This window comes from Papaver somniferum, chromosome 1, assembly GCF_003573695.1.
Source record: "Papaver somniferum cultivar HN1 chromosome 1, ASM357369v1, whole genome shotgun sequence".
Classification (NCBI taxonomy): Eukaryota; Viridiplantae; Streptophyta; class Magnoliopsida; order Ranunculales; family Papaveraceae; genus Papaver; species Papaver somniferum.
This window is the reverse complement of record NC_039358.1, coordinates 82,357,231-82,379,191: the sequence shown is the minus strand read 5'-3', so window position 1 is coordinate 82,379,191 and position 21,961 is coordinate 82,357,231. Positions and strand designations below refer to the sequence as shown.

The 21,961-nt window shown below is 36.9% G+C and overlaps 5 protein-coding genes across 7 annotated transcripts; 3 read left to right on the top strand and 2 right to left on the bottom strand.

Annotated features, from left to right (window-relative positions):
- Positions 1–177: 177 nt before the first annotated feature.
- LOC113292368 (cytosolic Fe-S cluster assembly factor NBP35-like) lies at positions 178–4,803 on the bottom strand. The gene is made up of 3 exons (XM_026541444.1): positions 4,686–4,803; positions 4,271–4,372; positions 178–1,305 (listed from the first exon to the last, which is right to left on the bottom strand). Exons 1-3 carry the CDS (start codon positions 4,720–4,722, stop codon positions 374–376), a joined length of 1,071 nt encoding a protein of 356 aa, XP_026397229.1. The 5' UTR covers positions 4,723–4,803; the 3' UTR covers positions 178–373.
- A 155-nt stretch (positions 4,804–4,958) lies between these two features.
- LOC113292342 (pentatricopeptide repeat-containing protein At2g17670-like) lies at positions 4,959–12,852 on the top strand. Of its 3 annotated transcripts, none has more exons than XR_003331797.1 (3): positions 4,959–6,435; positions 7,315–7,667; positions 12,742–12,852. XR_003331797.1 is itself a non-coding variant. In XM_026541443.1 (2 exons), the coding sequence occupies exon 1, from the start codon at positions 5,005–5,007 to the stop codon at positions 6,430–6,432; it is 1,428 nt and encodes a 475-aa protein (XP_026397228.1). In that variant the 5' UTR covers positions 4,959–5,004; the 3' UTR covers positions 6,433–6,435; positions 7,315–8,877. The 3 variants fall into 3 exon arrangements, 1 of the variants encoding a protein (XP_026397228.1); XR_003331798.1 differs by lacking the exon at positions 12,742–12,852 and adding an exon at positions 7,788–8,877; XM_026541443.1 differs by lacking the exon at positions 12,742–12,852 and having other exon boundaries at positions 7,315–8,877.
- Positions 9,721–10,509, top strand: LOC113345733. Its single transcript, XM_026589425.1, has one exon. It carries the CDS (start codon positions 9,721–9,723, stop codon positions 10,507–10,509), a length of 789 nt encoding a protein of 262 aa, XP_026445210.1.
- A 410-nt stretch (positions 12,853–13,262) lies between the features above and the next one.
- On the bottom strand, positions 13,263–14,225 carry LOC113345608. Its single transcript, XM_026589386.1, has one exon. The coding sequence runs from the start codon at positions 14,223–14,225 to the stop codon at positions 13,263–13,265; it is 963 nt and encodes a 320-aa protein (XP_026445171.1).
- A 1,572-nt stretch (positions 14,226–15,797) lies between these two features.
- LOC113345520 lies at positions 15,798–16,715 on the top strand. The gene has a single exon (XM_026589315.1). The coding sequence runs from the start codon at positions 15,798–15,800 to the stop codon at positions 16,713–16,715; it is 918 nt and encodes a 305-aa protein (XP_026445100.1).
- The last annotated feature ends 5,246 nt before the right edge of the window (positions 16,716–21,961 follow it).

The following is a 21,961-nucleotide window of genomic DNA, read 5'->3' as shown; positions in this document are numbered from 1 at the left end:
ATAATATGGATATGGATGAAGTTCTGGATTTGAAATGGGAAAAGACAAAAGATATCATTTATTTTGGCATGCCGCAGAATGTTGTTGCAAGTGTGAGGTAATATGAACTTGTTGCGCCGCAACATTAATGTTTCAGCCAATGGCAAGCCACAAAAAACCATAACTGGTGCAGCGAACAACCAGACCAATCATATCCGAAATATCATTATTGTTTTATCACCAAGTATAAACATATACAGATGTACAAAATCCCTTTATCAGTTCATTCTAAGACAAAAGCAAAATTGGCTATAATTCACGTTTTGATCAGTTAAAACCAAAACCAAATAATAAACCTAATTAACGAGTTCCGCAAACTCTAGTGGGAATTGCTTTAGGCACCCTCATCCATCATGGACACTGACATCGTTGGGTCCTCCAACAGTTTGTCTATGATTCTTTTGAGCGCAGCTGAACTGGCACCGCATTGCTGATCAGCGAAGCATGACCGTCCTTCTTCAGCAGCCTTTCCCAACATTGGGTCCATGGGAACTTTTCCAAGGAATGGAACTTCCATCTCCCTGCACATTTTCGCTGCACCACCTTTGCTGCTATCAAAAACTTCAGTGCATGCAATCAAATTCAACATTTCTGGAGCATTTTCTTTCATATACTTCAATGCCCACTCAGTCATATCTGTCTCCTCCCCTTTCCCTGACACCTTCATGAACTTGACATCTGCAAGTGGTTGCTGCAACCCACTCATGTTCTCGACAACGCCAAGAACACGGATTCCAACCTTTTTACAGAAACTCACTTCCTTGCGAACATCAATCAGGGATACCTCTTGTGGTGTGGTGACAATGATTGCGCCATCAATACCAGTTGCTTGAAGAAACTGCACAATAGAGATGTGCTCATCTGAGGTGCCAGGAGGAGCATCCACCACTAGATAATCAAGCTCTCCCCAGTGTACGTCTTTCAAGAATTGCTTGATAATACCATTCTTCCGAGGACCTCTCCATATCACAGCTTCGTCTGGGTTAGGGAGCATGAAACCAATAGACATGACACCAAGGTTGGACTCCACATAGACAGGAGACCAGCCAAGGTTGCTCTGATGAATGCCCTGACCTTCCAAACCAAGCATCTTTGGAATGCTTGGGCCACAGATGTCAATATCAAGGAGACCCACCTGATGGTCCATGCCTGCTAGTGCAAAAGCAAGTTGTGCAGAGAACGTGCTCTTGCCAACTCCACCTTTCCCAGATAAAACAAGAATCTTGTGCTTGACAGTGGCCATTCGTTCTGCAATTGCAACCAAGTCTGCAAACACAAGGATACAGCATAAGGTAAACCATTGAAGACATGTTATTTCCATAAGTTCAAACTTCAAACATTCCTTTTGATGTGTCATAACATGGAAGAGGCATTTTTGGTTCTGTTTTTGGGGAAATGTATGACATAGATGTGTCAGGCAACCCGCTGGTATTGTACTTGACCTCATCCATTAAAAACAAATACTACATGTAGCAAAAAGAATAGAAAAATACTAGTAGTAAACACTAAGAATTTTATATTTGGAGTCCCCAAACAATGTTATACACGTCTTTTTCTTACCACCTCTTTGGTTAGTCTATGACCCTAATGCATCAACTGCATATTTCACGACTCGGATCCTAATTAGGAAATATACTTATAATCCTTTTACAAAATATCTCTTTTTTTCCCACTAACCCGCGTTTGGACATATATATGACGAATAAAAGGTCTAAATACCACTACATCCGAGAATCAGTCAGGTTTCTTGATAAAAATCCAACTATTTCTCCAAGTAATGACTAGGAGATCATGCCTTCACAATTTCACATGGTGGAAAATTACTTAAACTAGAAAACTGAACACAGATTGTAAGCAACTTTTTCCAAATTTAGAAGAAAATGAACAATGACGTGGAACTATAGAAATCTCGGGATTCAAAGATCAATACCAATTTCAAATACGAAAGCTGAAGATAAGAAACACTAGAATAATATAGTATAAGAAAACAAAACTAGATCAAATGATTAACGAAGCAAATGAATCATAGATCTTTTTCTGTTCTCATAACAACCTTGAAATGGTGCCAAACTCTAAAGCAACTCTATATAGTGAAAGTTTTCAAGTTTCTGAGTATCTTCTCAAATGTAAAAGTAGTACTACATGCTATGTTTTCCTGTAAAAGTCGTTATTAAGTTGGCTGACCACAAACCATATCTAAGTTATAATAGTTTACTTGTTTCCTCTATTTCCTCTACCACCTATATTCTTTAGTAAGGAAAGGTGGTGTCTATGATGGACAAAGGACGGTCAAGATTTATCAGAATTTGACCGGCTGAGATCATGCCTTGCCCCTTAATCGTGCCTGTGCCCGACTAATTGTTATAACCCTGATTTATCAGAATTTGACCGGCTGAGATTATGCCTTGCCCCTTAATTCTTCCCCGACTAACTGTGTAGCCCACATAAAAACGAATTTCTAGCTAACTGAGTACCTAAACAAAACAAACTGAACTTAACTAGCTTTAACGTTTTGGCTTTTTGTTTTTTGTTCTCCCTCCGTATGTATAGTTATTCTGGAAAACAAAAACTTATTCTACCTCCGTATATATGACTAATCTAGAAAATAAAAACTTATTAATCTATTTGGACTTAAACATAGATTAGAACCTTAATTACCTTCTTAGAATATCTAGAAAGATAACGACATGGTTCGATGTAAAATTAAGATGTGATCTCACCCACACAGCTCTGGATCCATTATCTGGTGCAATCCAGCTATATATATGTATCCAATATCATATAATGACTAACCCCATGTCACTGACAGAACCACTAAAGGCTTTATGATACATGGAGTTTACCTGAGCAAAGATAAAGATGCACAATGATGTTAAATAATAAGCAACAATCACAAAACATGCAATTCATATTTGATGCCATGTGACCATATTTGATCCTTTTCATCCCATCCCACACCACATTTCTCCCCCTTTCTCTACACTAACTTTTACTTTGTTTTCCACTTACAAATTTAAATTGTCCATACCCTTAATAATTTTGATGCATATAAACCGTATTAGGCTAATTGTCATTTACCCGCACACTATTTGATTGGGAAGTATATATAAGTGCATAGAACTATAGATATATCCTAAGAGCTAGCTAGAGACTACTCCATCTGATTACAGTTTTATAAGTTGAGTTTTCCTTACATACGTGGTACTCACCTGTATACATGTTAACCTATCTTAATTAATATTTTTTCGATCAACCAAATAATACTTTTGACATCATAATATAGTATGAGTAATCGAGCAAGAAAATAAAAATAGTATGAGTATATGACTCTAAACAGTTTACCAACCAAAAAATAAGTGAGTGGCCAAATACAAAACCAGCTTAAATATATATATGTCCACAATAATCTTCATGATGACCAAGTGATAAAATCTTAGCTCTTGCTGTCACATTAAACAAAGGTACGGTGGCTACTGTAATTCCACAAGTTATAAAGCAATATGAATGTTATCCCTAGGCCAAGGAAATCCACCAAACATTCAAAGAAAATGAATGAGTTTTAGCGGTGGTACCGCCTTAAATGTATCATGTGTTCAAGGTATGAATAGTTCAGACCAAGACATACACAACAAACCATTCATTCGTGGATATGATATATTAGTGTTTTGGTAATTGTCATTTGGGTTAAGTGTTAAAATCATTAGAAATTATTCACATCTTAATATGGTACTGATTTGAAAGATACTTTCTGGAAATAAACTTAAGAAACTGTGTCTTTATATAATTTGGTCAAAGGATCTAAATTTTAGTTGAGCCACAGTCACAGAATTAATAAGATGAATCAAGGTAAGGTAATCTAACACGAAATACTAGCTAAGACAATGAGAAACAACTGATCTTTTTAAAGCTTCCTAATCACAATGCACAACTGTTGAGTTGAAATCTTATGTACCAACTAGCTCTCTAAGATGTACTGGATACATGTCACAAGTTGTCATCGACCTTTAATTTGGCACGGAGTTCAAACCAAATAGTTCACCAATAACTTTAAGCTTCAGAAAGAGAAATCTCTCTTCTGCTAGTAATCAAAAATTAACAAATTGTAATCCACTCTGAGAAGAGCAGCACCTAATAAGTACTCTAGTAATCAATAATTTCCGTATTACTGTAATTGCACAAATTAGGGTAACAGATAAGGCAGAAAAGAAGAAGAAGAAAAAGAGTTAATTACCAGGGTCAGGTCCTTTAGGAGCAGTAGCACAAATTTCTTGATTAGGGCATCCAGCACAAGAATCAGCTTTTCCAGCTGATTCTGATTGTGGACCTGGACAGTCTGAACACAAAAACAACACACAAACACCAATATCAAAAACTTGTCAAAAACCCCTAAACCTAAATCCATACAAGAGAATACCAACATTACCCAAACACACACTACAAGTTTCTCACACTCAATTACAAAAAGAAGCTGAAACTCCACAAAACAAGACAAATTAAGTAACAAAATCATGAATCGGTCTTTGTTTCCGTATCATTCAAAGAAATTTGCTTTAACAGATGGATCGTAAACTCTGTATAATCAATCTTTAGTAAATTTCTCATTGACACGTTACAAACGAAGTTAAAACAAGAGAAAATCCACTTACGTTCATTGGCATCTTCGGGGATTTCTTGGTCCGCCATGGATTTCTCTGTTTCTTTCTTCTTTGAGTAGTTTTTCTTTTCTGCTTAATCAAACTCTTCTGCTTCTTTGAGTATTTTTTCTCTTTCTACTCGAGGAGTCGAGAGTTTATAACTTTATATGGTTTAATGTTGACCTGGTTGGCGCCTCTTTTTATTTTAGTCAAAAACTCGGTTCACACGGTATATAAACCGACTTGAACCAGCCATACATCATCCGATCCGTCACCACCATACCTAAAAGCTAAAACCCCCAAAACTCAAACCCCGCTTCTGTTCTTGAAAATGGGGAAGAAGATCCCACCGTTTCTGAGACCATTAAACCTCCTCCGACGCAATTACCAAACAAAAAATCATCCCCTTCCCACTCAACAACTCATCTCTACTCCACCACCACCACCACCACCACCTCCACAGCAACCGTATCTCGCTTCACCTGATAAGAGAACAAAGAAAAATTCACTACAACCTTCTCCATCAACTAAACCCATTTTCACCTCTCGGAGTCTCACTGATGCAAAGAAAACATTCGATTACATCCTCTCTACTTCTCCATTTCCACTCGATACTCGCCACAACAATTCCCTCCTTGAATCCTACTCTCAAGTTGCAACATTAGATGATTCCATTTCTTTCCTTGCTCACATGAGAATGAAACAACCTTCATTTTCTCCTGATTCTTCAACTTACAATGTCATGTTTTGTCAGCCTTGCAAATTACATTTGGAATTTGTTGAGGACATCTCCATTGTCCGTAAGGTGCTTGATTTTATGGCTGCTGATGGTTTCTCTCCTGGTCATGGTACAGTTGATTTAGCTGTTCGTTCTTTGTGTTCCGTTGGACGAGAGGAACGTGCTATTTTGCTTGTTAAGGAGTTATCGGCGAAATACTCACCGCCTGATAATTTTACTTACAATTTTTTAATTAGGCATTTGTGTAAAACTATGTCGATAGACAGTGTTTACGGTTTCATTGACGAAATGAGAGGTTCGTTTTCGGTGAAGCCTGATATTGTTACTTACACAATTTTGATTGATAGTGTATGTAATAGGAAGAATTTAAGAGAAGCAAGAAGATTGATTGGAGTGCTTGGAGAAGCCGGGTTTAAACCCGACGCTTTTCTTTATAATACAATCATGAAGGGTTACTGCACACTGAATCGGGGAAATGAGGTGGTTGGTGTTTATAAGGAAATGATGGAAAAAGGTATTGAGCCTGATGTTGTGACTTACAATACGATGATTTTTGGGTTGTCAAAGGTGGGAAGACTTGACGAAGCTAGGAAATATTTGGCTGGAATGGCTGAAATGGGCCATTTTCCAGACACGGTTACGTACACGAGTTTAATGAATGGGATGTGTAGGAAAGGAGATGCAATTGGAGCTTTGCGTTTGCTTGGGGAAATGGAGGGGAAGGGTTGTGAACCTAATTCTGTTACTTATAATACTTTACTTCATGGATTGTGCAAGTCGAGATTGTTGGATAAAGGGTTGGAGTTGTATGAGGTGATGAAATATAAAGAGATGAAACTTGAGCCAGCTTCTTATGCTACTTTTGTTAGGATGTTGTGTAGGGAGGATAGAATTGCAGGAGCATATGAAGTTTATGATTATGTGGTGGAGAGTAAGAGTTTGACAGATGTTGCTGCATATGAGGGCTTGGAGAATGAACTTAAGTGGCTGAAGAAAGCTAAAGCTCAAGGAATTGCTTAAGTGGTATCTTTTTTATCATTTTGTAGTTTTGAAATTCTTGATTTTAGATACTATCACTGTACTAGTATTCAGTGTTTGCGATTCAATAGGCTACTGATTGACGGTGTCAGGAAATAAATTTTGGAACAAAAAGTGAAATTATCTGTATTTTCTATTTTCTTGTTTGGTAATATAGTCCAATGATAATGTTTTCTGGTGGATCTTAGTTGACGATTCGTTGGTGCACTTATCTAACTGCACGATGCCTACTCATAAAATGGAAACTTATGTGCAGATTATTTTTGAGTCTTGATAGTCCAATGCTGTCTGTTTGGCTTGATGACCTGCTTATAACAGTAACCTAAAAGGATTTGGTGATAATCTTTGATAGGGCTTGTGAGGTTTGCTTTGCCACGTTTAAAGGTTTGCCTATGACTTCTCAATACTCGTGCCTTACCAGGAAAAATAGCAAATACCTTGTCCACCCAGGTCATTGAAGTCTGTAGTGTTTGTCATTAGTAAAATCTGTGAAGTTCCAAGATTGAGATTCAGTAGCGTTGATGGCCAAGTTGGGCTGAATCAGAATAGATGAAGTAAGATCACTGAGTCATTGTTTTTGTGTCAGAAATATTTTCTATGCAATATTGCCATCATTCTGAGACTTATGCAACCCATGTTAATTCACATACTTCCATTGGATTTTCTATTTGCTTACTTACTGGATTTATCTGTCAGAAAACATAGAATACTAGGATAAACTTGTTTTAGTTAGCATTGATATGTTTTGGAGATTCATTACTTTAACTTTTAGCAGGTTACTAGTCTGTTGCTTCTTAGATGCTTCTCGCTAGTTCATTTTCCCATTTTGTAATGGTTTAGTTCTCTATGCTGGTGCATATTTAGGTGTAAAAGGAACCAGTGAATGCAGCTACACATCCGAGATCAGCGGGAGAGGCTGAGCTTGTTAAAATATATGTCATAATTTTTTGTGGGTTCTTAATGCCGACCATCGTCATGTCTCCGAGATGCAGAGAAAGTCTGCCTATCTTCCAGCAAATGGTTGTACTAACTGAAATGCAATGGATACAATCCTACAAGCAGATTAAGAGCTTCTTTTTTGTGGGTTCTTAATGCCGACCATCGTCATGTCTCCGCGATGCAGAGAAAGTCTGCCTATCTTCCAGCAAATGGTTGTACTAACTGAAATGCAATGGATACAATCCTACAAGCAGATTAAGAGCTTCTTGCTAGCAAAGGTATGATGTATCTCGTAACCGTCTCTAGTATTTGTGTTTCATATGGAAATGTTGCAAAGTTGGATTTAAATCTTAGTAGGAGTAGTTTTACAATGAGAAAATTGCTTTATGTTTTCGTAGCTGAAACGAAAAGTGACTAGGTCAGATCAAAGCAGATGGTTTTAGAAAGTACAAAAGTTCATCACTTAATACTCATCGGTCCACCTTCCCAGTCATTTAGAAAACTCTATGGACTTTGGCTAGCTGGTTTTTGTTAGTACCAGCAATTCCTACTCGGTAGAAAGACATAAATATTGCATATTCAGACTGCTGTCTGCTTCTAATCTTGTTAAAACTCGAAGACTTTGATCAGCTTAGTTTAGGGGCAGTTTGGGTGATCAGATTTGAGATTTTATGTGCAGCTTAATTCCACCTATAAAAGGTATTACCTAATTACTAGTCATCAGTTCGTGCAGCACAGCTGCCATGAACTTCTCTCACTAATATAATCTCAGGGTGAGGTCTCCGTCTCATTGCCTCCTACCTTTTAGTAGTTACGCTAAGTGCAGACTGCACTGCACCTAAGAAATCATGTTTACAATTATTAAATTTATTTATCATCACAAGAAGCACTTATCTTCCTTGGAATTCAACTTGAACATACATATCGTATCTTTTGTTGTAGCATAACTCGGCCATTCAGGTCAGATCCAATTACAGCTTGACTGACATAATTGTAGTGAAACTGAGTATAGGATGATAGTTTTTTTTGGTTCCGGGTAATTTTCTTTTAATTATAAAGATTTAGTGGGTATGACTTAGACTGTTAATATCGAGTTTCAACCACTTTTTATGCTCATGCTACTACTATTAACTATTAAGACATTCTTTCACATTCACTTTCACCCCCACATGCCAAACTTATTAGTCTCTTAGTGGGAGTCTGGTAGTGAACAAGGTGAACTGCTAACCCTTTTTGATGATAAAGCATTGTGTTTTGTTTCCTGTAGGAGTTTGTTGTTTTTATTGTAATGATGGTTTAGTCGGTGGTAACATCACCGCGAATAAAACCTCATGAAGAAAAAATTCCTCATTGTCGCTCCTGCTAAGAATTAAGATTTGTCTTCAGTATTAGTTGACTTAATTATCTCTCCCACGCGTTTAGAACCTTCTCATCAGTTTCCATTTTCTTTAGCCACCGAATATGTTCTCATGAAATCAGTCTTTTCAATCTTTATCTCCATGTACATTGTATTCCTTATCCTTGAGATCCAAATTTCCCTTCTAAATTTTGGCTGGATTGCTGAAGACAAAATCTTGGTACAGTTGGTAAGCAAATAGCAATCTGATTTAAATGATATGTTCCCATGATTGATAGGGTAAAACTGTACTTAGGACACATTCCACCTAGTAGCTCCCAAATTAAGCTTCTTTCTTCGAAATTGCTTCATCTTATATGTGATCAATTCTTTTGAAGACAGAGTTCTACTGTTAACATATTTTATCTAGTTTCAGGAACATTATCCAACCTTTTTTTGTTTATAAAATTAAATTAATTATACATTAATTACTTTATTCCACCAGATAAGCAAGAGGACAAAAAGAGGTGTTACACCCCATTCGTGTGTTGGTTTTAATATAGTTTTCATATATTAATGTTGCATTATTAATTCTACACAAGCACCAACTAAATCCCCTTGGCAGCTAGAAATATAGTCTATTTCTTACCCTGTCCATTCTGGATGATTCCCTGTGTCTTCTGTTAGACAATCTGTATGTGCTGTTATTAGACTTAAATTATATTTCTGTCCGTACGTAGCATTCGAGGTGACTTTCTCCGTACTTTCTTTTATAGATCTGAATGAGCCTCTTAATTCCTATTTGAGAACTTGAGAATTATTCTATTAAAGACCAAGTGCTGCAACAATTTTTCATCATCATCTTCATATTCTTCAACTCAACCACAGAGAAGGACTGATAAGAAGTTAGAGTGTAATATTTACAATATACATCTGTATATTGCTGTTGGGTATTACAAGTACCTTTATATTCTGCTGTTAGATATACAAGTTTAATGGCAACTTTGAGCTTGAACTTCAATGCTCTGAGAGATTTACAAGATTGTGCCAATGGTATCCTCAGTTTACCAGTAACCAGACAAGCAATTATCTGCAACCGAAAAGAAAAATGGGTTGATGAGGTATCCGAAGGATCTCTAAGAATGTTAGATTTGTGCGGAATAACCAGGGATGTTATGTTGCTAGCAAAACAACATCTTCAAGATTTACAATCTGGTCTACGGAGAAGAACTGTAGGTGAATCTTCTTTCTCATCTAGCTTGGATAACAATTACGAAAATGTTACCGGTGGTTGTGATACCTCTGTTGTGAAGAATATGAAGAAAGGGCTGTTCAAGTGTCTGGAAGGTTTGAAAGGCATGAAATGTGATCCATTTTCATTATCATCATCTTCCCTTTCACACGTAGACCCTAATCTATTGGTAGTAGTAACTGTGCTTAGGGAAGTGAGGATGGCAACTATATCAGTTGTTGAATCGATTTTGTCTTTGATGTCTACACCTAAGGCAAAACCAATAATTAACAAGAGATCTTTCATTTCGAAGTTGATGCGAGTTAAACGAGTTGCCAATGTGTTCGAAGATGAGGATGAAGGGGTGGATGCAGATACCTTTGTTGCCCTTCACGAGTACAATTTCTGTGAGAAAGTGTCTGAAATTCAAACTGCAAACAAGAGGTTAGAAGTGTTGGAAGGTGCCATTGAAGGTCTTGAAGTTGAATTGGAGTGCATGTTTAGACGTTTAATTCAAACTAGGGTTTCATTGCTCAATATACTTAACCACTAAAAATAGATTTAGTTTCGGAGACTTGTTCATTTCTAGTACACCTCTCACTGACATCCACATATTAATTGAGGAAATTCTTTAATTACCATTTGTTTACTATAGTGAATACTGTACTAGTATAGCCAATGGAATTCTTTCTCTGGACTCTGGAGTAATATTTAGCTTTTTGATGATCTTCTCTTGTATTGATTCTTTCATCAGTTATTTTAAACTAAAGAATAAGAATTTAAGGCCCCTATTTTGGTTTTGCATTATCCCACTTGAATTTCTTTTTGGTGGATTTATATCATTTAGAACCATAATTTTGGGCATACCAAAATCTTTCAAGGCATACTGAATGAAGACAAAAAAAGGTTGTTGAATAGCAAAATCAGATAACCCCTTAACCCAAATTTTTTTAATGGCAAATCTGCCATTTACGTATTAGTGTTAATAATCTTGATTAGTGATTAAATATTTTGTTTAGAGATTAAGATAATTTTCAGAATTATAAGAGTTTAGATGAAAAATATGAGGAAAAAAAAATCAAAGTTTTGGTTTGGTTAAGAAGGAGAGAAAGAGAAGGAGAAAGTGAGAAAATTATAATTCTTGATTCAATGGAGGATGAGGAGGGTCATATATCATCTAAAAAACCTAGGAAAATACACATCAACTACACCAATGATTCCCAAATGGCTGATTTCTTAGATTATGAATCATGGTTCGGCGAAACAGGTTGAGGTTCGGCTCACATCTATGAGCCGAATCTACCAATTGATGAACGGTTCGGCTTACTGAATCTGTTTACTGCATGCGCCGAACCTATAATTTCCAATTCCCACCCTTTTGCTAGACACTAGTTCGGCTTATATGAAAGTTTCATAGTAAGCCGAACAACATCCTGAATAGCCCGGAATAGAATCATTACTAATTCGGCTTACATATCCAAATTCGTATGTGCCGAACATAATTTTTTAATTTCTGGGTTGAAATATTGTTACTGGTTCGGCACATATGGAGAATATCGTATCAGCCGAAACCTCTTATGTTCAAGGTTCGGCACATAATATGATTATCGTCTGAGCCGAACATGAATTTGTTAATTTTTGGGTTAAAATATTGTTCGCGGTTCGGCACATATTGAGGATATCGGTACAAGCCGATCCTACGCACATGCAAAATTTCTGAAATTCACAAAACATATTCGGCACAAAACTAACACCATCGAATAAGCCGATCCTAAATATAAGTCTCTGTGTCACCAAGTTCGGCTCAAAACGGATTTCAGATATACGCCGAGCCGTTCAAATGCACTTTCAGGGTTCAGTTTCAAGAACAGCTCGGCGCACATCTAAGATTTGTTTTGCGCCGAACCATACCCTGTAACCGCCACAGAAACATGATTTTGACGAATTAAATCAATCAAACCAATCAAAAACATCAAATACGAGATGGGTTTGTAAAACTAACCTTCTTATTCTCATTTGTGGAGTTGGTTCTTCTTCAATCTCTTCTTCCGGTTGATTTTGTGGTTGATTTTGAGTTTCTTCTTCACTCTCTAAATCTTCTTTTTCTTCAATGGGTTGTTCAACCGCTCGATTAGAACGAGATACTGGCTTACGGCGAACCATCATATAGATGAGTTTAATCGTCGACTAAATTTTCACGAATCGACGATTAAATTTCCGCGATGATACGATGAAAAAAAAAGGAAGAAGAAGGGTTCCGCTGTTGTGGAGGAGGAAGAAGAAGGGGTTAGGGATATGAAACTGATTTTGGTTTATTGATTATAGGTTTTTGTATTAGGGATAGGGATAGAATAATTTAGAGAATTTAAGGGCATATAGGTAATTGAACCACCTCATAGGGTACCCCTTATAAGGTCACCCAAGTTAGGACTAGTCCTTTGTATGCCTTGAAAGTTTTAGGCATGCCCAAAATTAGTGTTCATCATTTATTCATTTACGACTTCATTGTATAAGTATGAACGTCGTAAATGGTCTTCCCAGGCCCAGGATAACTGTTTAGTGCGAAGACTAAATCATATAGTCCATATTGTGTTATCGTTATTGTTCGGATCTGTGATCTCCACCACCTAGGTTTTATGGGCTTAGTTTGCCAATTTATTACTTATAGGGATCAACACTTAAAGCTTATAATTAGTTAGCCTGGAACATTTTTTTTCTCCCTTTTACTTTTTGTAATTTTTGTGTCTTTGTTGTGTATTGGTAAATTAAAGTTCTGTAGCTGCAGCTTTGCAGAGAAAGGTGCAGGTGTGGTCTGAGGCCCAGTAACTACAACTTATGGTTTTTGAGGAGTGACTTAAAGTCCGTAGCTGAACCTTCAACAGTGGGCTTGATCTGAAACGCTTCTGAAGGAGGTCCAACAACTGAGAACTGCTTGACGTTCATAACCAAGACGTATTCTGGTTCCAATCAATCTTACTGGATTACAAGGTATGAAATCAAAGCCCTAAATCTTTATTAGTTCCAACCAAAAGATGATTGTTATTGGATATACTTTGGTGGTAATTGGTCGTTATAAAACTACTGAGAACATTATATCTAATTACCTGCTTATCATTTCAATCTTATATTTACATGCTTGCTTATGAATAAAGATATATGAATAAAAATGAGTTTTAATTGAATATTGAATTGTTAAAATCGTAGTTATACATACTGATCACACTACATAGGCGTTTCCTTTAAAATGCGGAAACCAATGATGTGCTTGAGAGTTAGAAAGATATACTTAGATCTAAATATAGTACGTCAGTTGGCAAACATGTTAAGAAGAGAGACTCGAGTTTGGATTATGCGTCTGAAAGTAACCTCTGATTTAGTTTCAACAGCATCAATCCCATTCTCTAGTTTCTCCAACGACTTCTTGGCAGCTTGTAATTTCTCATTTGTGATCTCCTTGCTCGAAACTTTCCTAACTGAGATTGTATCTAGTAATGCAACATCAACAGCCTCCACCTCACTCACATTAGCCTTGTCATTACCCTTGCATGCTACTCGTCCTTGTTTATATATCAACTTTGAAACCAATGCCCATTTCACATTTCTAGGTTGCACTGGAGTAGTCATGAATGACAACAGGTGCTGTAAGATGGTGATATCTCTAGTTTCGTTGAATAACCTGACCTCCATGGACAAATGATCTTGTGCTAAATTAAGAGTTGAAGAACAGTACTGTTTACTCATCTTCTTCAATAATGCTAAGCATTTGCTGGTCATATCTTTCTTCAATTTTTTCCTAAAGCAGAAGTAAGCATCAGCCATGTTTTCCATGCTCACGAATTCTTCATCTGATGATCTTCTTCTGCGACGAAGAGCTGATTGAAGACCTTGAACTTGTTCCTTCATTGACGGTAAAGCATCTTTTATAGTTCTGAATATGTCCAATGCTTCAAGTGTCCCATCTAGAATCTCATCCACCAATCCCTTGTTTTGACGGCAACCCACTAGGGCTTGTTTTGTGGTAGACAAACTAAGAACTTCCTCAAAGCTACTGTACACCTCGCCAAGGCCGGCCAAACCAACTTGAATTGTGTTGGCTGTAAAAGTAGACGTTGATGACACTGCTGCTTTTGCCGTTAACTCCCAAGCCTTGATCTTATTCAATTCTTCCTCAAGTTGTAAGAACTCGGGATGAGATTTTGTTGGCAAACTGACAGACCTGACATGTGAATTAGGTTTTCTTAAAAGATTTGTTGAAGTACCTTTACTCATGTTTCAATCCTTCCCAGGAATTAGACTGAAACCCAAACTTGTCAGTTCAGGGAAAAAGCTGGTGTGTTTAACAATGTTTGCAACAATCAATATATATAGCAATATAGGGAGGAATTTAGAACTCGGGGTTATGACAAGTAAATCATAATTGATCATTCATTGTCACAATTTTGCCAACAAATTATCATTTCATGGACTTTTTTAATTTCTAATATAACTATGGAATTGGGAATTGGGGATACTGAAAAGCTATTAATCCATGATAGAATTAATCAGCTAGCAAGAGACTACAAATGATCCAGGTTGTCACATACTCATTTGTCTCCCATTTCAGTACCCTTTTTTCCACCCTTAATTTTTCATTTACATTATAATGAAATTTTATAATCCCTGGATTAGTGTTTAGCATATGAGACATTGGGAATGAACATAGTACTACGGTTTTGTTAATGAGAAAACCTCTTTTTTGTCTACAAGTTGCAAATTTGTACATAAGTTAGTCCATAGACTTGAGATTCTAAGTGGGCCCTGAAAATGTTCTTGTACAACATCATGTAGAATGGTCGATTTTCTTATTTCCATATTGTCGCGGTGGTTGTACACAATTAGTGCTTTTGAAGAACCTTTACTGACCTACCAGTTTGGAATTGAACCCAACCGGTTCAGGAATAGATTTTTGTGAATGCACCTCTTATTCAGGCATCAGGCAGGAATTTTTTTTGTTTTTTTTGAAAGCATTATATGTATCTTGATATGGCTTATGAGGAATATCTCCCTTGCACAATATTGGGCGATGTGCAATTCACTTTGGCATTTCTACATTTCTGTAAATTTTTATAGGTAGAAAATTAAGAATGTAGAACAGAACCAGAAAAAGGGAGAAAAAAAAACTACAACTTGGTGCAGCTGTGCAAGTGCAACAAATTGAGGTGTGGGAGAGAAATCCATTTGATTTGGTCCTCGTTGTGGCCATTAAATGTACCAGGTGGCTAAATGAAATTGTTGCTTAAACCCACACCTTTGACTTATTTGTTACCCACTAATATCTGGCCCTTGAATAAAAAACAATTGCACATCCTAGAGACCTCACCAACTTGATGAACAGTGGTCTGACCATTGTCGGAACAATTTGTCATAGTTTGTTGCATCATTGATTTTGTTTAAACGTCATTATCAACAAATACGATTTGATTATGATTGCATTTTCAAGAGATAGCTAGGAGTGCTTGGAAGATCAATTAGTGGTGCCTTGATTGTTCCAAAATCATAGGGACAAGAAAACCCAAATATCGAAAATATTTCAGGTTTCACAAATCAATTGAAATATATCATGTTTTAAATTGTTGTCCGAATCATGTACACAGTAGTACACTCTCAAGTGTGCACTAGTGAGACGAGCCCATACTGTCATTGGATGAAAGTTTATGGGGTGATTGTTTTATCGGTATTTGTCCCCCATCATTTTTTGTTTCTCTATAAATACCTAGCTAAAGGATCATCACAACATAACATCAAACAACTAGCATTACAAGTTCAGTTTTTGGCTTTCCTTTTACAAAAACAAAGAAAAAGATGGCAAGTTATCACATGAGATCAATAAGTTTTCCTCCTAGATCAAACCCAAGTGCTTTAAAAGTTGAGGAAGAATTAAACAATCTAAAGTTTACTTGGGAAACTTTATCATCGTCAACTATTTCGTGTATGAAATCTAAAACAATCCAATTGGGGTTGGTTGGTCTTATAGACTTGTATAACTGCTTTGATGATTTAATCAACTTGCCTCTAACACAACAATCACTTCTTAATCATCGACACGAAAAATTAGTCGAAGAAGTGATCGACGAGTCGGTGAGATTGTTGGATGTGTGTGTTGTTGCAAGGGAGTTCTTGTTAATGATGAAAGAAGGTGGACAAGATCTTCAATCGGCCTTGCGTAGGAAAAGCGGTGGAGAGTCGAGCATTGAAGCAAATGTTAAGACTTACATTCGGTTGAGAAAGGTGGTGAAGAAGGATGTCAACAAGTGTTTGGATGGTGCATTAAAGCGGGTTATGATCAATGACAAGTTTATCTCTTCTCCTCTGTTAGACCAAGACCAACATCTTTCAGTTGTAGTTGGATTACTAAGAGAAGTTAGCCTCATTAGTGTCTCCATTTTTCAATCTCTATTTTTGTTCATTTCTGCTCAACCTTCAAAACCAAGCGCTAGTAGGTGGTCTTTGGTCTCAAAAATGATGCACAAGGGGAAGATAGTTTGTTCTGACATTCAAGAGGATGGTAATGAGGTTTCAAGTGCAGATTTGTCAGTTCAGGCAATCTGTGAGCAAGTCTCGAGCAAAGATGGTGAGGTCCAGAGGAGAGTTATGCAAATGGCGCAGAAAAGATTGAAGGGTTTGGAGATTAGCATGGAAGCCATTGAGGAGGGAGTGGCTTGCATGTATCAGCGTCTGATAAAGACTAGAGTCACTCTCCTCAACATCTTTACCCACTAAATTTATGGAGAACAATTTTTAACCATTATTGTTGGCTCTTCGGATCGATCCTTAGCATCCAAATTTTAGAGGACTTGCAAACAGAGATTGATAGCAGTTTTGAAAATATTATTATTGCATTGTACATGAAAATGTATATGAAAATGATGAAATGAAAAGTTACATGTTACACTACAATTTCTTTTTTGTCTTGCATTTTTTTTAATGTGCCTTCTAGTTCAACATTTTGAGCTTATTAAATCAGCAATTCATGATCGCAAATGCTTTTAGTCAAGAGATTTGGGTTAGTGAAAGCTAATCTACCCAAATTAAGGAATGGGAATTGTTATATGAAATTTGACGGAGTTGAAACTTTTTGAATGTCATTAGGGTGGGTTATCTAGATGCATTTAGCAAATAGATTGACCAACGGCAGTTTATAGGTGGCCATCAATTATCATCTTTTCTGCAATTCAGGGGGTTAACTTGGTACCCCAAGTACGAACAGGTTCTGTTATTATTTGATGCAAGCAAGCAAAGGTAAATGAGACTTTTTCCATTGTAACCATCCAGTGTGTATCTTGCCTGAAAGCAATAACACTTGATCCGGTTAATGTCAAAGGTACATAGGTCAGTTAAACTAAAGGTAGAGGTAGACAATTAGGCAGTCCCCAGTGAAGCGGTACAAGAGATGGGACAGCCACAATGAAATTTTGAACGAAATTTTAAACCAAAATGGACTACACATTAATTTTTTGCTTAATTTTCCCAAAATAACCAAGGCCCAACGAAATAGGACAAGCTCTGAAGCTCTGGTGAAATTGGTTTTCCCAATGGCCTAACTGTAACAACAACTAGGAAACAATCTCCCTATAGGGAAACAATTTTGCAACAGATGATGATTTATATAACTGAGATCAGCAAAAAATGCGCTCAACCCCTATAATGTTTTACCCTGCTGCTTAGGTCGAGTCAGTAACTTGACTAGTTTAATTTGGCAATTACTAATTCCGATGAAGTCTGAAACCCCTATGCTTTGGAGAGTGAATTATTAGCTGGTGCAAAAAATCTGATGAACATAAGCACATGGATAAGCTAGCAAATCCCGTTTTAAACGGAAGATCTATGTCCACATTTTGCATTCACCATCATGCATACACTACTACGCAAGATCAAACACTCATGGCCCATAAGCAAGGTTTCTCCTATTACTGTATAGAATCAGTACGGGACCACAGGTAATATTTAGTTGTCTGATGTACGGGGTTTGACGGATCACCATCTGCGAATCACCCTTAAGTAAAAGGGACGCACGTATCATGATCTTCATTTAGAACCGATTTTTGTCTGATGAAACAAAGTATCAGCATGAGGTACGGTTAGTACAGTACGTAATTTATCAACAATCCGGTGCATGTGCATGGTTTTGTTGAAGATAACAAAAACAAGAAACCATTCGGGAGGCAAGTCTCTAGATGCATGCATGTAAAATTTGGGCATATACGTACATAAATGAGTTGGACCTCGATGAATTTGTAAAACCGTTAAAGAATAACCATATCGATAAGAAGACATGTTGATATCTATCAACGAAGATTCTTGTATCGCAGAGAGCTTCCTATCGTGCCGGATTATGTATATTAGCCTCCAAAAATATTGGTAGTGGACATGCTAGTGGTAGCTTAGACAAGGTAACAACACACCCACTGATATTTACCAGTTGCCCATACTACCGCCCCATACCCCCATTCATTTAATCTATCTCTTTTGTTATTCTCCCAGTCACTCTCTCTTTACTCTAAGCTAGCTAACAGGATCATGTTGATCTTAATATCTTCAATTGTCTGTCTCCAGTGATTTATTCGCAAAGACTTTCACTCCCCCCCGACATATTCTGTTTTGTTAGAGTTCGGGGCTGAGTTCAATATATGATGAAGGTTCTCTGTATCGAACTACCTAGCTATAGCTAGCTAGCTATAGATAGATATATAGAGAGATTCATTAAACATGTACATTTTTTGATGGAAGAATATAAATTCTTGGATTCTCTTTGGATGATATCATGAACTAGCTGTATATTGATTATGATCAGGGGACATAGCATATGATGATGAAGAAGTCCTCGACTGGACCGGCAAGTTCTGATATATGCTTAGCATTGTGTTTGAGACCTAAGACTGTATAGATCATTAGAATATATTGTCCTATACTTACAAGGCTAATACCAATAGTATATGGTTAATTGATATACTTGTCGTTCGTTAGGGAAAAAATCAAGGTTGAAATCAAGAAAGACAAGTTAAGCACTAGCTGGCTAGCACTGATTCATATGCGTAGGAGAAAAAAAAGAATATAGGTGGTTTGATGGTGTGTCTACTTCATGGGAGCCATGACATTACTGATTAAGATAGTAAAATTTGGAGTTTATATGGAGAGAGGAAGAGATTCCATTGATGCATATTTTAGCCTTAGTCTGGTTGTTGATTTCTTTTATGTGAAGGAGAAAAACACACATTTGAATTTAACACTGCATACAAATACAAAGGTGGCAACTGGCAAGTACCTTGCTAAATGGTATTTGAAAATATAAGTTAGATGTAAACGGTAAACCCCTATTAAACATTGTTTAGGAGGACTTTTTTTTAACATTAAACTACAAATGAATGCTGATATCCGCTGAGATCGATTATACCAGCGGCACTGGTACATGATGAGGAATGGTTGAAGGACCATGTTGAAAAGTACACGTGTAATGAGAAAATTTGACTAGTCATCGTATCTAGCTACCTCCAATAGAGGGGTTGGAGACAAGGTGGACAACTAGCCGCTCGTCCAAATATAAATGTCCTTTTTTTTTGTTCTCCTTGCACCTACATTACTACATAGATATATGAGTATATCTTTCTTTGTCTTGATACAGATCTCAATACAACGATTACCAAATCTTGAAATTGTTGTCGAATATTTATCATTCTTTTTATATTTTATCCACAATGTAGACATAGTTGGTAATTAATGTCTATATGTAATTAGGTTTTGCAAGATAAGGATGAAATACGAATGCAACAATTATATAGTCTTCTCGCGCATCTATTTGAATATTGCATACACGGTTTCACTTGTATTATTGTGATACCCTTTGAATTGACAAAGTCATATGGACCATAGGAACAAGACCGCCTAACTTGATAGGAAAAGAAAAAGTATGCAAATTTTGGAGTACTTAAAAAGTATCAAGCATTTATAATCTTTGGATTGTAATTATGCTAAGGTTGTCCACACATTTCGTTTTGCACAACTGAAAGGGCTAAATCAAAAACGATTGCCCACGTAAACCTCTGAATTAATGCATGTTTGTGTACGAAACTAGTAAAAATCCATACAACTCTCAGTTTTATAGATTTCGGCTGGCTTTGTTCCAGCCACCCGTGTTCGTGTGGTACGTAGGTGTTGAACACTGGGAAGACAAGTTTTGTTAAGTTGGGTAAGTTTACAAGACGTTTCACACAGCGGGGATAGCTCAGTTGGGAGAGCGTTAGACTGAAGATCTGAAGCTCGTTTGTTTGATCCACGCTCACCGCATTTTTTTTATGTTTTTTTTTTGGTCCCATGCTCTTAGCCGGAAAAGTCACTATTTCTGAGCACTCGACGTATTTTGATACTCGCATGCAAGATCCATCTTGTTTGTGTGAATTCCAATATTTTTGGTCTCATTCTTATATGCGAAGTGAAAAAATATTTCTGTAGCGATAGTGAAGTTGTTGACCTTTGCTCGGGTCGTGATCACGGCATCCCCATTTAAATTAAGAAGATGCAAAGCTAATTTGGCTTGACGTTATTAGCTTTTGGCCTAACCTTTGATGGATTTTCTCACCAGAAGCCAATGATTAATCAAGCTAAATTTATTTTAGATTTCGTATAACAGGGCCCAAGCATACGCAAAAAAATAGTTAGTACACATTGCACCTACTAAAATGGGTCAGCTCTATTCTTTTCTCACCACCAAACGCATTCAAAATAATGTTAGACCAGAGTACGTTGCATCTTTAATTTATTGATCGAAATGGTTGATTTCGTACTAAGATGCATTTGCCTTTGTGAAATGATGCACAAAACAAGGGTGAGTATAAGGAGTCACCTGGATCCTCAAATTTAATGTTCTTACAGTGAGAAAGATTTCAACAATGTGTCGTACGCTAAAGTAGTCTCGCAGCGACTGTAAGTGCCTAAACTATCCCGTGCGACACCAGGCACAGCCCATCCTAAGTTGTAACAGATGGAAGATAGCAATAAAGAAGAAAGCTTTTATATCTCAAAACTATAATTGATTTCCAAACAACCTGCAGCACCAGTCGGCATCACACAACCTCTCCAAGAACATGTTTTCTGACTACATTTTTTCGATTTCGTTTCCTTATCAACAACAAAGTTTAAGCCATAATCAAACATGTTACAGATGTTTTACTATGTACCAAACAAGTGAAACAGTAAACTTAATAGTGGCACTGAAAACTTGAAAGATATTGTTAGAAGTTTGAATGATTGAAGAAACTGAACATGACAAATATTGATGACACTGAAAACTTGAAAAACATTTGTTTATAATCAAACAAATTAGCCAGAATCATTTGCGGTCCGAAATGTGCGAACGAGTGCGAAAGAATACAATAACAACCTTGATCTAGCTTGGCCACACATTTAGACAAGTAGGGCAGCAATCTGTCCTCCTCACTGTTCTGTTACAGGAAAACATCACAGCTAATAGAACTTATTAAACTAAGTGGTTAATATGACTCCCCATTAATTATACTCGTGTTTTTAGGGGCCACTCAAAAGGATTTAGGGGCTAACAATAAAACAAAAAAAGTCACCCAAAGGGAAAATGTAGCCAGCCCTTATCTCGCGTAATTCGTAATGGTAAAAGTACCCTTATATATTCGGAGGATATGATAACATTTTTATCCTCCGATTGCAATCGGAAGCCAAAATATTACCCAGACTTCCGATTGTAGTCGGTGCAGTATTAGAATGATTTTTGTTTCATTTTTTCCATTTCTTTTTCATTTTTGAGTTGTTAGAGTTATAGAGAAGAAGGTGAAGGAAAAAAGGGAAAACCCATTTTATCACTACAAAAATGGATGGATATGAAGAAGAAGGTGAGAATCATGGCGAAGAACAAAATGTTGAGGGTTCACGACCGTTTAGAGAAGACGATTTGGGGTATATGTTGAATGATCCAAACTTTTGTGGAGAGGAAAACCTAGACG